At 40.6% G+C, this 13,060-nt stretch overlaps 1 protein-coding gene across 1 annotated transcript; it reads left to right on the plus strand.

Annotated features, from left to right (window-relative positions):
- The first annotated feature begins 983 nt into the window (after positions 1–983).
- On the plus strand, positions 984–12,620 carry LOC121402856 (protein kinase C delta type-like). Its single transcript, XM_041589582.1, has 10 exons — positions 984–2,061; positions 2,404–2,547; positions 5,681–5,790; positions 7,237–7,404; positions 7,861–7,952; positions 8,623–8,685; positions 9,014–9,152; positions 10,187–10,378; positions 10,799–10,927; positions 12,178–12,620. Exons 1-10 carry the CDS (start codon positions 1,893–1,895, stop codon positions 12,310–12,312), a joined length of 1,341 nt encoding a protein of 446 aa, XP_041445516.1. The 5' UTR covers positions 984–1,892; the 3' UTR covers positions 12,313–12,620.
- Positions 12,621–13,060: the final 440 nt, after the last annotated feature.

Raw genomic sequence — 13,060 nt, forward strand, 5'->3', positions numbered from 1 at the left:
TTTATATGGTCACAGAAATTGAATGTTGTCTTTGTGTTTCCATTAGACCCATGATCCCCAACCAGTAACATGTTGCTCTCCAAACACTTGGATGTTGCTCCCAGTGGCCTCACACGAGTGCTTATTTTTGAATTACTGATTTGAAGGCAAGTTTTTGTTGCAAAAAAACCGCATGTACTGCCAAACAGAGCCTCGTGTAGGTTGACAGTCCACATACCAAATGGCTAATCACAGCCCTTATTCGGCATACCAAGAACATTTTCCATGCTAGCATTGCTCCCCAACTCCTTTTACATCTGAATGTTGGGGATCCCTCATGTAGACAGCGATATTCTGAAACAATTTGCAGTTGGTTTCCATTTTGTATTACTTGTGGTTTTTCAGTTATGTAGCTTTTTATTGAGCAACCAGGGTCGGATTTAAAAATATGGTGCCCGAGGCCGCATGTCCCACGCGGAATGCTTTACGTGTGCGCACCGCCCACCTGGTGCACGCATGGTCTTAGCGGTGGCAAAACCTAGCTCCCCTGTGCATGCGAGAGCACTTTCAAACAGTGGTGCACTGGGGAGCTTTAAGTCCCCAGTGCTCCTTAGGATGCAGCTGGGTGGCATGACCGCCCCTAGAATTTTCCCAAATCTGGGCCTGTGAGCAGCTCCAATTTGCAGATTCAGCAATCTGGTTGCTGGGTCCAAATTACCAGAGATAACAAACATGCTGTGATTTGAATAAGATACTGGAATATGAATAAAAGAGTGCCTGAATAGAAAGATGAGTTGTAAAAAGTAGCAATAACAATACATTTGTAGCATTACAGAGCATTTGTTTTTTTTACATGGGATCAGCGACCTCCATTTGAAAGCTGGAAGGAATCAGAAGAAGAAGAAGGCAAATAATTCAAAAACTATAGAAAGAAAAAAACTTAAGACCAATTGAAAAGTTTCTTAGAATTAACCATTCTATAACATACTAGTCTTTAACTTAAAGCTGAACCACCCCTTTAACCACTAGATTGCCAGTAGTAAGACAGGTATGGAAAATACAGCTTCTGTTCTAAAAATTGACACCTCATTCAGTGCTGGCAGTGTATAGTGTATATATAGTATATAGTATAGTGTATAGTATAGTGCTGGTAATTGAACAAGATGGTGCTGGGAGTTGTTCAGTGACATAGAAATATAGCAGCTCATGCATAAGACTACAAGGGCCAATAAGGTCAACATAAATATAATAGCAGAAGGGCTTAAATAAGTACAGAGATTTGTACATGAGAGTAAAGGTGCAGGGAGTTTTCTCTGATAAATTGTTACTATGCCAGAAATAGCCAGTTATCCAGAAGGAAACCCTGGGCAGTGAAATTGGTAAAAAAAACAAAAGATTTACCAAGCTGCTGTTGGAAGTGACAATAAAAGGTGCAGGGGGTTGTGCATGTAATTGAAGCAGGAGCACAGGAACAGAACATATACAGAATCAAAGGACAATTGGGGACTACTTCTAACATCTGTTTATTAGAGTGAAGTTGCAGAGAGTTGTACAGTTGTTTGAAGAGAACCCAATCACACAGCTGACCCAATTCAGCCTGCATAGTTTACTTACTGTCTCTTTCTGTAGCTGAATTGAAGTAAACTAATCATATTATTTTATATAAAGCAAATCCAGCTAAGAGGATAGGAATGATTAAGTGATAAGAATTAAAGATGGGAAGCAATGCAATAACAGTATCTCTACTTAGTCATTCACAACAGTGTGCGCATGGCCATGTGTCAGTTGCTCAACGGCAGTTGGGTCACTCTACTCAGTGCTGTCTCAGCTTGCAGTAGTGTTTCCAGAGCGTCTCCCTAGTGAGAAGCGATTATTTTTACATTTCAATAGTTTTAAGGGTGAATCCACTAGTTATGGATAGATCCCAAAAAGCTCCAGCATCCCGTGGGCTCACGCGGAAAAGAACCATCAAGGAGCAGAAAGAACAGGCACCTAAAAGAATCCGGCGAACAAAAGCGAATGCGGAGGAGGTGCAGAAGGGCAAGAAGAGAGAGAGAGAGAGCGAGAGAGAACCAGCAAAAGGTAACAATGATCAGACTGAACATAAACTTTATTATAACATTTATTCTGTAACTTTTTCTCCCTAGCAAATGTCCCTGACCCCTGCTAGTTTGTCAGTTGAGAGTCAGTTGTAGAGAGAGCTATGGAGATCCCTGTTTATACTTTCATAGTTACTCCTGTAATTTTGAGGCTGGTTTACAAACATAGATGATAAAAAATTATTTGTAATGTTGCCAATAGCAGCCAATCAGCAATACTGTAGATTTTAACCATCTCCCCCTGATCTCTACCCTACAGTTTGAGAGCCAATGTATTACATCCAATTGACTGGCCTGTTACACTAATATTTTTATTTATCTGTAGCCCATCAACAGAAAGGGACTGATGATGACGGAGGAAAAGCAGCAAAAAGGAAAAAGAGGATGACCACCAGGGAGGAGAAAAGCTTGCCTAGTGCCAGAGCTGAAAGTGAGAAGGACAAGAAGAAAAAGAGAGAAGCTGCAGAAGGTAAAGAGAACCAGTCTTGACATTAAGTTATTGCTGAATTGATTCTGTAACTAACCCTTTCCTAAACAATTTAATTGCCCCTTGGTAATATGACCCTTTTAGACTGGACAAGATGCACATAATCCAGTGTGAAACTGTAAAGTACTAAATTGTGGGCTCAGGTTAAAGTCCAAATCATAGCAGCCAATTACTTTATTTCCCAGTATCCTAACAGGGCTGCAGCCATCTAAATGCCTGGTTGCTATTACCCTAAGTATTGTATTCAGTGATCCTAGCTTAAGGTCAAAGTTAGATTTAGGGAACCTGATTCAACTCTGATCGCTGTGTCCTTATTACACTCTATCACACATCATACTTTAGATAAACCAGAATATATAGTTGCAGACTGGCACCAATCCAGACCAAGCAGTAGTACCCAGAAGCCAATATAATAGTTTAAAAGATATTCAAATGTATTATACATAATGAATATAAAACAAAAAAGCCTCCATGCCATTTCTCCAAGTGACACTTAATCATAGGCTAACTCTCAGTACACAGACACACAGTATTTAAATGAAAATGAGCCAATAAGAGACTGCTGGGCGATGCTTTCTACACAAACCAATCCTAGAGTTCTTAAACAGCATCCAATACAAGTAACATGACATAGCATGACATAACAGCAAATATCAATATATTGCATTCCCTCCTCTTAGGTTTGGGTGACTTTATCTATGCCTATAACTTTTAGACAAGAGGAAGTTCTATCATTGCATTGTTTTGACACTTATCCCATGTTAGGAGGTAAATAATATTTCTAGTGTTGCAGCTGATAGTGTTGGATATGATAAGATGCAGGTATGGGACCTGTTATCCAGAATGCTCGGGACCTGGGGTTTTCCAGATAACAGATCTTTCCATAATTTGGACCTTTATACCTTAAGTCTACTGGAAAATGATGTAAATATTAAATAAACCCAATGGGCTGGTTTAGCTTTCAATATTCAGTCTCTTATTTAAATCATTGCATGGTTGCTAGGGTACTTTGGACCCTAGCAACCAAATTGCTGAAACTGGAGAGCTGCTGAATAACAAGCTAAATAACTCAAAAACCACAAATAATAAAAAAATGAAAACCAATTGGAAATTGTCTCAGAATATCACTCTTTACCTTATACTTAAAGTTAACTCAAAGGTTAAAGATAATTTGATACAGGTACAGATGTGGGAAATCAATGTCTTGTTCTGTAGGCCAGTGTCATTCTCAGATGAAGAATAATATAAATCTATATTACTTTAGGCCCAATTACTGTTAAACTATGGTACTGTACTACTGTACTGCACAAGTTACACAAAAAGTTAGGTTTGAGCAAGAGTCCATTATTGCCATAGTTGTTCCTAAGACAAAGTCAACAGATGATTGGAAAAATGAGGGTCTCTTCTAATAAATACAGGTTGGAGGGCTGCAACAATTGCATTTAAATTACATCCAATAAGTGTAGCATTTTAGCTGTAATTTCAAGTCTCCTAAGAAGACTGCAACCACCTGAAAGGCTAAGGTCACATGACACATTCTCTGTATAGGTATGGGACCTGTTATCCAGAATGCTTGTGACATGGGGTTTTCCAGAGAATGGATCTTTCTGTAATTTGGATCTTCATACCTTAAGTCTACTAGAAAATCATGTAAACATGAAATAAACCCCAAAGCTGGTGTCGCTTCCAATAAGGATTAATTATATCTTAGTTTGAATCAAGTACAAGCTACTGTTTTATTATTACAGAGAAAAATGAGATCATTTAGAAAAATTGTAATTATCTGAATAAAATTGAGCCTATGGGAGATGGCCTTTCCATAATTTGGAGTCTTCTGGATAACGGGTTTCCAGATAACACATCACATACCTGTACTAGGGACCGAGCAGTGGTGTAACAGGATGTTACTGGGCCCCACAGCAATTAATTTTAGGGCCCCCAACATATCCAGAGGTTTTCCTGTTTAAACAATATACAGTGAAACCTCGATTCTAAGTACCCTGATTTTACGTTTTCCTGCATTTTACATGTTTTATTTCTGGTCTCACCAATTTATAATGCATTTCAGTGGGTGCATTTCCCTGATTTTATAGGATAAATGAAAAAAAAAAAAAAGAATTTTGTAGGCAATTATGAGTAATATATGGTGTATGTTTTTTTATCTTGAAAAATAGGCCCTTTATTGGAGATCCCTATAGATGTTCTCTGGTCCCTGTCAGTGTTTCAAATGAGGGGTGGGCGTGTCCTAATGATTTCTGCCAAAAGCATAGTAGGAGGGGGCAGCCAATCACAGTCCTGCAGTCACACAAGCACAGACAGGCTTCAGTTTTCTGTCAGGTCCTGCTAGCTGCTGATTGGTTCTTGTCCTATAGTGCAATGAGCTGAGTGCTGCTGGCTCCCCTGCACAGCCTGGGAATCCAGGGAACAGGAAGTGGACGAGAAGGGAGGCATAATTCGTGTTTTTGCAAAAATATTAAATAAATCAACCTGAAACACTATTTTTTAAAGCACAATTCTTCTATATCTAAATGAGTATAATGCACTGGTACATTCTTATTTTTTACACAAAATGTCTCCTTTAAGTAATGTTTTCCCAGATTTTACATAAAAATTTTGTACTGATGTTCCCACACAGATCACTTATTGGTTTAGGTTGTGCAATGTGACAGAGAGATATTGCTAATACCTCCCAACATAGTGTAAAATGAATGCTGCGATGTTTAACCCTTTTTATTAACCAGGAAATATTGTATTTCAAAGTAAAACAGACTCCTGTGCTGAACTCCTTTCAGTACTTGCTGTGTAGTTGCTGATTTAACATTTCCTAGATTTCACATAATTTTTTCCTGGTCCCCTGAATGTTAAAATTTCTGATTCATTATACCTGGGCCTCCTGCAGCCAAAGGGTCGGCTTTCTCTGTAGTTACACCTATGGGACCGAGATCTTTTCATTTTATATACCAGGTGTCAATTAGAGATGGGATTTCTGCAACTTCCCAATATATGTATAACAATAACTAATGGTCTGATAAATAACATATAAGTCAATGTGTCAAGACCACAGAGAGTTGTCTTCCAGAATATGAATCATTAATCTTCTTCTGTCTTTCCCCAGAAGGAGTAAGTCAAGTGAAGATGCCTTGTGCTCCATGTAAAAGGCCCAATCCTAAAAACCTCAGAAACTATCAGTTTCACATGGAGCTCGGAGAAGGAAAGTTTGGTAAGGTGAGTGATTGGCTTCCCCACTACTGACATTTGTAAGTGTGTTTAGCAAAAGCAAGGTTGCTGGGGAGTTACTCTGTGTCACTGCTTTGGAAAAGCATTTAGGGGCAGATTTATAAAGGGTTGAATTTTGAAGTAATGGTAATGAGTTTTTTTGAACTTCGAAATCCGAATAAAAAAAGGCCAACCAAAATGTATATAAAAAAAATCAACGTTTTTTTTGCGGGTGAATAGTCTGAATACAATTGTTCGAATCAAAGTATTTTCAAAAGTCCACCAATTGACTCCAAATAGGTTATAGCAGGTCTCCCATAGGCTAAAACAGTAATTCGGCAGGTTTTAGATGGCCAATGGTCGAAGTCAAATTCTTAAAGAGACAGTACATGATAAATTTTCATGTTCGGATTTTCTAATTTTTTTCCCTAGTCGAAGTACACAAAAATAGCTTGAAATTTGAATTTATTTACTTAAAATTTTCATTTCGACCCTTGATAAATTTGCCCCTCAGTTTTGAACTGGGGGAGGTGGGGCCACCAGAAAACCTGAGTTAAGGTTCTACCATTCCAGCCATCTCCTTCCCCTCCAGCTAAGGGCCCACCACTGCAGCCATTTCTGGCCCACTGTGCTGTACCCCCAGAATGATAACCACTGCCCCTAGTGCTGATGATTGTCATGTTCTACTACATAGTGTCCATGAGCCCAGGCCAGTGGGGCCTGACAGGACAGAGGCCGACCAGGTTTTTTCCTGATGCCCCTGTGGGTCAGTCCAACCCTGACCTCAATTGCAATTAAACTACAGAAACAATGTATCAGAAATTAACTTTTTTTCCAGCCAAGAATCCAATTCACACAGTTTCTTGCACACTTCTATTATTCCCCTTCTAAGATTTACTAATCACAGAACATGCAAGGCATTGTGGGAACTGGAGTCTTGGCTGAAGGTGAGCTACTGTAAGTACTAATACAAAGTTTCAATGGTGTGCATAGTCAGTAAAAGGAGAGGATTATAATAGACAAATCAAAACTGCTTTAATACTGATAATAATAATAATTAATTTACATTCATTGAAATTTTAATTTGTAGTTGTTCGAGAATTATTTGGTCATTGTATATTTAACAGAAACATAAGATAATAGCCAGAGAGCACATTTTTCTTGATTTAAAATTTCATTACTTTATTTGCAGAAAGTCCTGCACAACATGTTTCAGCTACATCGGCCTTCATCAGGTGTAGCCGAAACATGTTGTGCAGGACTTTCTGCAAATAAAGTAAAGAAAAACATGCTCTCTGGCTATTATGTTATGTACTTGGAATCCTTTTGCACTCCGGCATGGGGTTTGGAGCTCGTTGAGAGGAAAAAAATATACACATGCCTAAATGAAGGACTACCCTTATTTTGTTTGATATTTAACAAAAACTCTATTATTGTTTATTGTGGCATTCTCAGGTTATGCTGGCGACATTGAAGAACTACAGAGAGCTAGTGGCAGTCAAAGTGATCAAAAAGAAGGAAAATGAATCAGCAATTGGGAAGATCTTGGCAGAGGCACGGACCCTACAGATCGCTAAAGGTTGTCCCTATCTCTGCCGTGGATATGCAGCATTCCAATCGCAGGTACAATATAAATATAGAGCCAATAGTGCCATGAAATTTGTGTTACTAATGGCCTTACTAGAGACACCAGGGGCTCATTTACAGACACAAGTGCAAGATCACTATGGGGCACTGTATACATCATTACCAACAGAGTTACCCCTACAGCTACGTAGGTTCCCTTCTCTACCAGCTTTCTGCTACATGGGTTAATAGGTCAATGGCAGATGGTTTGTTTGGTACAGGATCAGCCAATCAGAGCCCACCCATAGAAGATTTCAGAACAAAAACAGAAACTTTATCACATGTATACGAGCGCTGATGGACTGGTCCTGTGACTGTTGCTGCACACACATTCAGGAAGCAAAACGCAGTGGATCAACTTCTTGATACTATTGTACTCTATCCTTCATTATTCTCACTTCAGTTCTGGAATCTCCCAAGTTTCACTCATTTCTCATTTCTCTCTGTAACCAGCTGCATGCTTTTCTTGTAATGGAGTGCATGAGTGGAGGGAACCTGGAACAGCTATTGGATAAGGAAGGTCAACTGACGACGGACAGAGTAAGGTATGGAACTATCTATGAAAAAGATTTTTACTATACTACTGTCACTTCAACTTACAATACAAAACAAACAAATACTGCTACAATCATCAACTTAGATGCCGAAAGTATACTATATTAATACACTTAATAGTATATTATTACAGGTATGGGATCCATTATCTGGAAACCCATTATCCAGAAAGGAAAGGTCATCTCCGATAGACTCCATTTAATCCAAATTATCCAAATTTTAAACAATTATTTCCTTTTTATATATCCTAAAAAAACTGGAGGCAATCCAGAGCTAAACTGGGTCTACAGATTTCTTATTCAGTCTGGCTCCCCTTTCTGGAAAACCCAGACTTGTATGGTAATGGCTGGTGTAATCCTTTACCATTATCTACATGTGGGATTAATCGAATAGGGCACTTTACTCTCTAAAGTCAGAAAATAACCCCTACATATTCTGGAAACCACTGCTCTATTCCCAGTAACTAATTGACATAGCATCAGGCTAAAGGCTATGTACTCAAGATGGGGCACACCCTTGAGGACCTGGACTGAAGTAAAGATCTAGATAACTTTTTAAGGCCAAAGACGACACTTCTTAGGCCATCACAGGGGACTCATACATGCATAACTTGATAACACTGGACTCAGCCTAAATATTTTCTTTCTTTTTCTCTTAAAGGTTCTACTCCGCAGAAATGATCATCGGCATCCAGTTTCTGCATTCACGCGGTATTGTGCACCGGTAAGTAAAATTGTTTTGTCTCAACCCTAAGCTATCACTTTTCCACTCTTAACTGCAACTACTGTCCAGCCATATCTCTGAGCACCCACGTGTGAGTTTTTAATGGCACCTTTATGCCACATTTTTTGTTTCATTATCTGGTGGAAGTTTATTGCAGCCTACGAGACCCAAATAGAACCCACAGAACTAAAACTCCACTCAGAGGGCAGTTGTAACACCAATCTCTATGCTCCTGTATCCTGTCTTTGTTTTCTTTCTCGCTTTACCTAATTCTTCTATGATGCTTTTTAATACCTCCATAGTCATTTTCTCAATCATTGTCTTCCAGAGATCTTAAACCAGCAAATATTCTGCTCACCGCTGAGGGTCACATCAAGATTGCGGATTTTGGCATGGTTGCAGAAGAGATGTTCGGCGATACCAAAAAATATAGCCCATCCGGAACACCCCGCTACATGGCTCCAGAAGTAAGGAAACTCTGTTTTATTACTCACTAACAGGAATCTTGCTGAAGTTTCTAAACAGATTTATTAATTATTGCCTTTATTCTTTAAATAGTTTTTTTAATGCTTGTTTTTATTAGTTTAAATAAGGAGTAAACTAACTATTTATTTGCATATGAAGAACTGCTTACATGGGACTTGATTGACTTAAGCACTGAGCAATAGTGTCAGGGTCAGACTGGGCCAGTGGGACACTGGGAGAAAACCCTGCAGGCCCCAGCCCTCATGGGCCCCCATCAACCCAGGTGAGGTGCGTATGTTGAGAGGGGGGCCCTGGAGATTGGGAGGGGGCCCTTCAAGTCATAGTCCTGGTGGGCCACCACTGCTCCAGTCTGACGCTGATTATTGTTGTTATATCACAAGTGAATTTCTGCATTGTGTATTCAATTGTAAATACATGAGAAATGCTGTTTTTTTGTAATGCATAGCTAGAAGCTAGGAGTCTATTTATAAGTATTTAGCTCTGTCTGATGTGAGGAGGGATTCTCCACCAACACCATTGCAGGTCCCTGTTACAGTTTACGGTGAGACAAGCTCCACCTTCCAGATATGTTAAGCATCCATAAATGCATTGTTTTTCACTTATTGTTGTGATTATTGTGGAATGTATATCACTCAGCATTATGGGAGTTGTACCTGATATTGAGAGGTGGAGCTTGTCTAACCTTCCCATGAAATTGGTACACTTTAGGAACGTAGAAAACTCACCAAATCATACTATACAGCATCATACAGTGCCAGCCTGTCATCTATCGTTTGATACTGTACCCCTCCCCTTAAACACACTTTTATACACAATTATTACAAGATTTTGCAGACTTCAGTAAGGGCTGGTGTTTGAAACGTTGCCTGTTTTTTGGCACAAATAAATACCTTCCCAACATTCAGAGTACTGCAGTGTGATTACTTTTGAGTCATATGCTTGTGGCTTGCATCTGATGCTAAAAACTGTGTAGTTGAGCGTCTCTTTATTTCTTGCGTATCTTTGGTTTTTTTAGATTTTTTCATGGAGTGGATATGGCGCAGCGGCTGATTGGTGGGCATTTGCCATTATACTGTGCAAAATGGCCACCAGAAGATATCCTTTCTACGAAGGAAATGTTTGGCAGAACCTGGTGGATTCAGTGGTCAGTGAGCAGCCTGTTTTCCCAGAGGGTCTCAGCACCGACCTGAAAGAACTTCTGCAGGAGGTGGGTATGAGCACTTGCAGGGAGGTAACAACTAAAGCAACAAAAAGCACAGGAGAGTATTTGACAGAAGAAGAGGGGACAGATATCTTTGCTCTCCTCTCTTCTCTTTGTTTGGAATATGAAGTCTCCTTGAGAATATTTTATTTTCTCATTTCTGATGAGGAATGAACCAGGAAAGAGTTATGGCTGGTAGTGGGGCCTCTGTATGTTACACAACAGAGCAATGAGTTTAAAAGAAAAAAGAGATTTAGAAAGTGTTAAGATATCAGTCAGTGAGGAATTTAGCAGTGAAAGGGACTCTGTACCTCTGGGAAGTCAGTTAGAATAAAATAATTAGTGGCATGATCTCCCTTGATAGTTATGCAGCAAGAAGTCCATTATACTGAAACAACTTTTGATGGAGGTTTTTTTTCCGTTTAGCTCCTGGAGAAGAATCCAGACAAGCGCCTAGGCACGAAAGGAGATATAAGGCAGCACCAGTTTTATAGATCCATGGACTGGACTGCATTGGAAAACAGGCAGATACCACCTCCTTTCCAGCCAAGAGCAGTAAGTACATCACTGCAGCAGCCCCTAATTTATTCACCCAAAGTTGTATTTACCCACCACACATATAATTAGCAATCACTGGTTATACTTGCAGTTCAGTGTCACCTTAGACCAGGTGTCCCCAACTGCCAGGCCATGGCCCACTACTGGGACATACTTGGACTGGGCCACTGAGCCCAAATTTGTCACACCATGGATTTATATATATAGATATACTGTAAATACTCACTCACACACAAACACTGGAGCATACAGCAGCCCCAACATTTTTTCTCCAGACCTGTATTTTTGCCCCTACTTATTTTTATAGTAATATTCTCAATATTCTGATCCTCTTTTAAACTTACTTTTAGTACTCAAGTGTCATTATATTTTTTAAATTTTTTAAATGCTTTCCATTCATTTTTACTTGCTCTGTACTTTTTCCCCATCCCATTTGATTGCCAATTCCGTTCTTGTTTTTTTTTCTTTTGGCACTTTTTCTTCTCCTCACGTTTTGTTTGCATCCATTCACCTCATTCTATTTCTGTTCCTCTTTCACATCTGCCTTTTGTACACCCTTCTTTTAAGCAGCTTGACTTGGGCAAAAAAAAAATGTCAAGAGGGCATTAGAATATGTAGTTATAATATGAGGTTGGACAGTTCCAGTGGCTTCTTTGCCTATTGGAATGCCAGTCCTCTATATTTCTTAGCAAAAGAACCTTAAATTGGCAGCAGCAAAGTCAAAAATCTTAGGCAACAAGTTGGACAGCCCTGGTTTAGCATAATGTATGATTGTAGTGTAGTAACTGTAGATAAACACAGGGTGGGATGATTTATTTCCTATCACTTTACTCTTGGGCTATTTTCATTAGTTAAATGGAGTGACAGACCAAGAAAAATACTAGAAGGTTCTCCATTTAACTTGCTATCAAACACTGGGACCTATGGAAGACTGTCAGATGAGGACAATATCAATGCATTAATGCAGTCCTCATCTGTCGGGTTTTTTAAACTTGCTATCTATCCAATTCTTGACCAAATATCAGTTGGGCAGACTCAGTCTGGAGAGATCAAATCCACGCTTTTATCAGCTCGTGTATGGGCACCGTAAGTCTGTTTGTTTAGGCACTATAGTACATAAAACATACAGGATAACTTCTGCAGACTCTGCATCCAGGGCTGCCATATTGGCCTTTAATTATTCCAAGCCCTACAAACAGCAATTAGATTGAGAAACAGCAAATTAATGTGTATGTTCTTTCTTGCAGATACCAGCTGTGAATTTCAGAGCAGTATGCAAAGAGCAACCATCATTCTTAGAAGAGATGGACTGCATCAACGCTTCAGGCAGAAAAACAATGATTCAGGAACTTTCTTTCCTGAGTCCCAGTTGGGAAATGTAACCTGCTCTAGGCTATAATTATTTATTGGGCCCTATCATCAGCCCTAGTGCCAACTATAGACTTCTGGAAACTCCTTTAACCATCGGCCCATGCCTCTGGCTCTTCCTTGTGGCCTAACCACCGCACCTCCCTATTGGTCCTTACAACTTGCAAATTAATCAGGCTCTCATTCCTCAGGCCCCCACCATCAACCCACCATTCCTCTGGCCCCCACCATCGGCCCTCACCTCCTCTTCAAGCCCCCAACATCGGCCTTCACCTCCTATTGAGGCCCCCACCATCGGCCCACCGTTTCTCAAGGCCCCACCATCGGCCCTCACCCCTTTTACAGGCCTCCACCATCGGGCCTCAACCCTTTTTCAGGCCCCCACCATCGGCCCTCACCTCCTCTTCAGGCCCCCACCATCGGCCCTCGCCTCCTCTTTAGGCCCTCACCTTCTCTTCAGGCCCTCACCATTGGCCCTCACCTCCTCTTCAGGCCTCCACCATCGGCCCTCACCTCCTCTTCAGGCCCTCACCTCCTCTTCAGGCCCTCACCATCGGCCCTCACCTCCTCATCAGGCCCCCACCTCCTCTTCAGGCCCCCACCTCCTCTTCAGGCCCCCACCATCGACCCTCACCTCCTCTTCAGGCCCTCACCATCGGCCCTCACCTCCTCTTCAGGCCATCACCATCGGCCCTCACCTCCTCTTCAGGCCCTCACCATCGGCACTTGCCTCTTCTTCAGGCCCTCACCTCCTCTTCAGGC

Source organism: Xenopus laevis, chromosome 1L, assembly GCF_017654675.1.
Source record: "Xenopus laevis strain J_2021 chromosome 1L, Xenopus_laevis_v10.1, whole genome shotgun sequence".
Lineage (NCBI taxonomy): Eukaryota > Metazoa > Chordata > Amphibia > Anura > Pipidae > Xenopus > Xenopus laevis.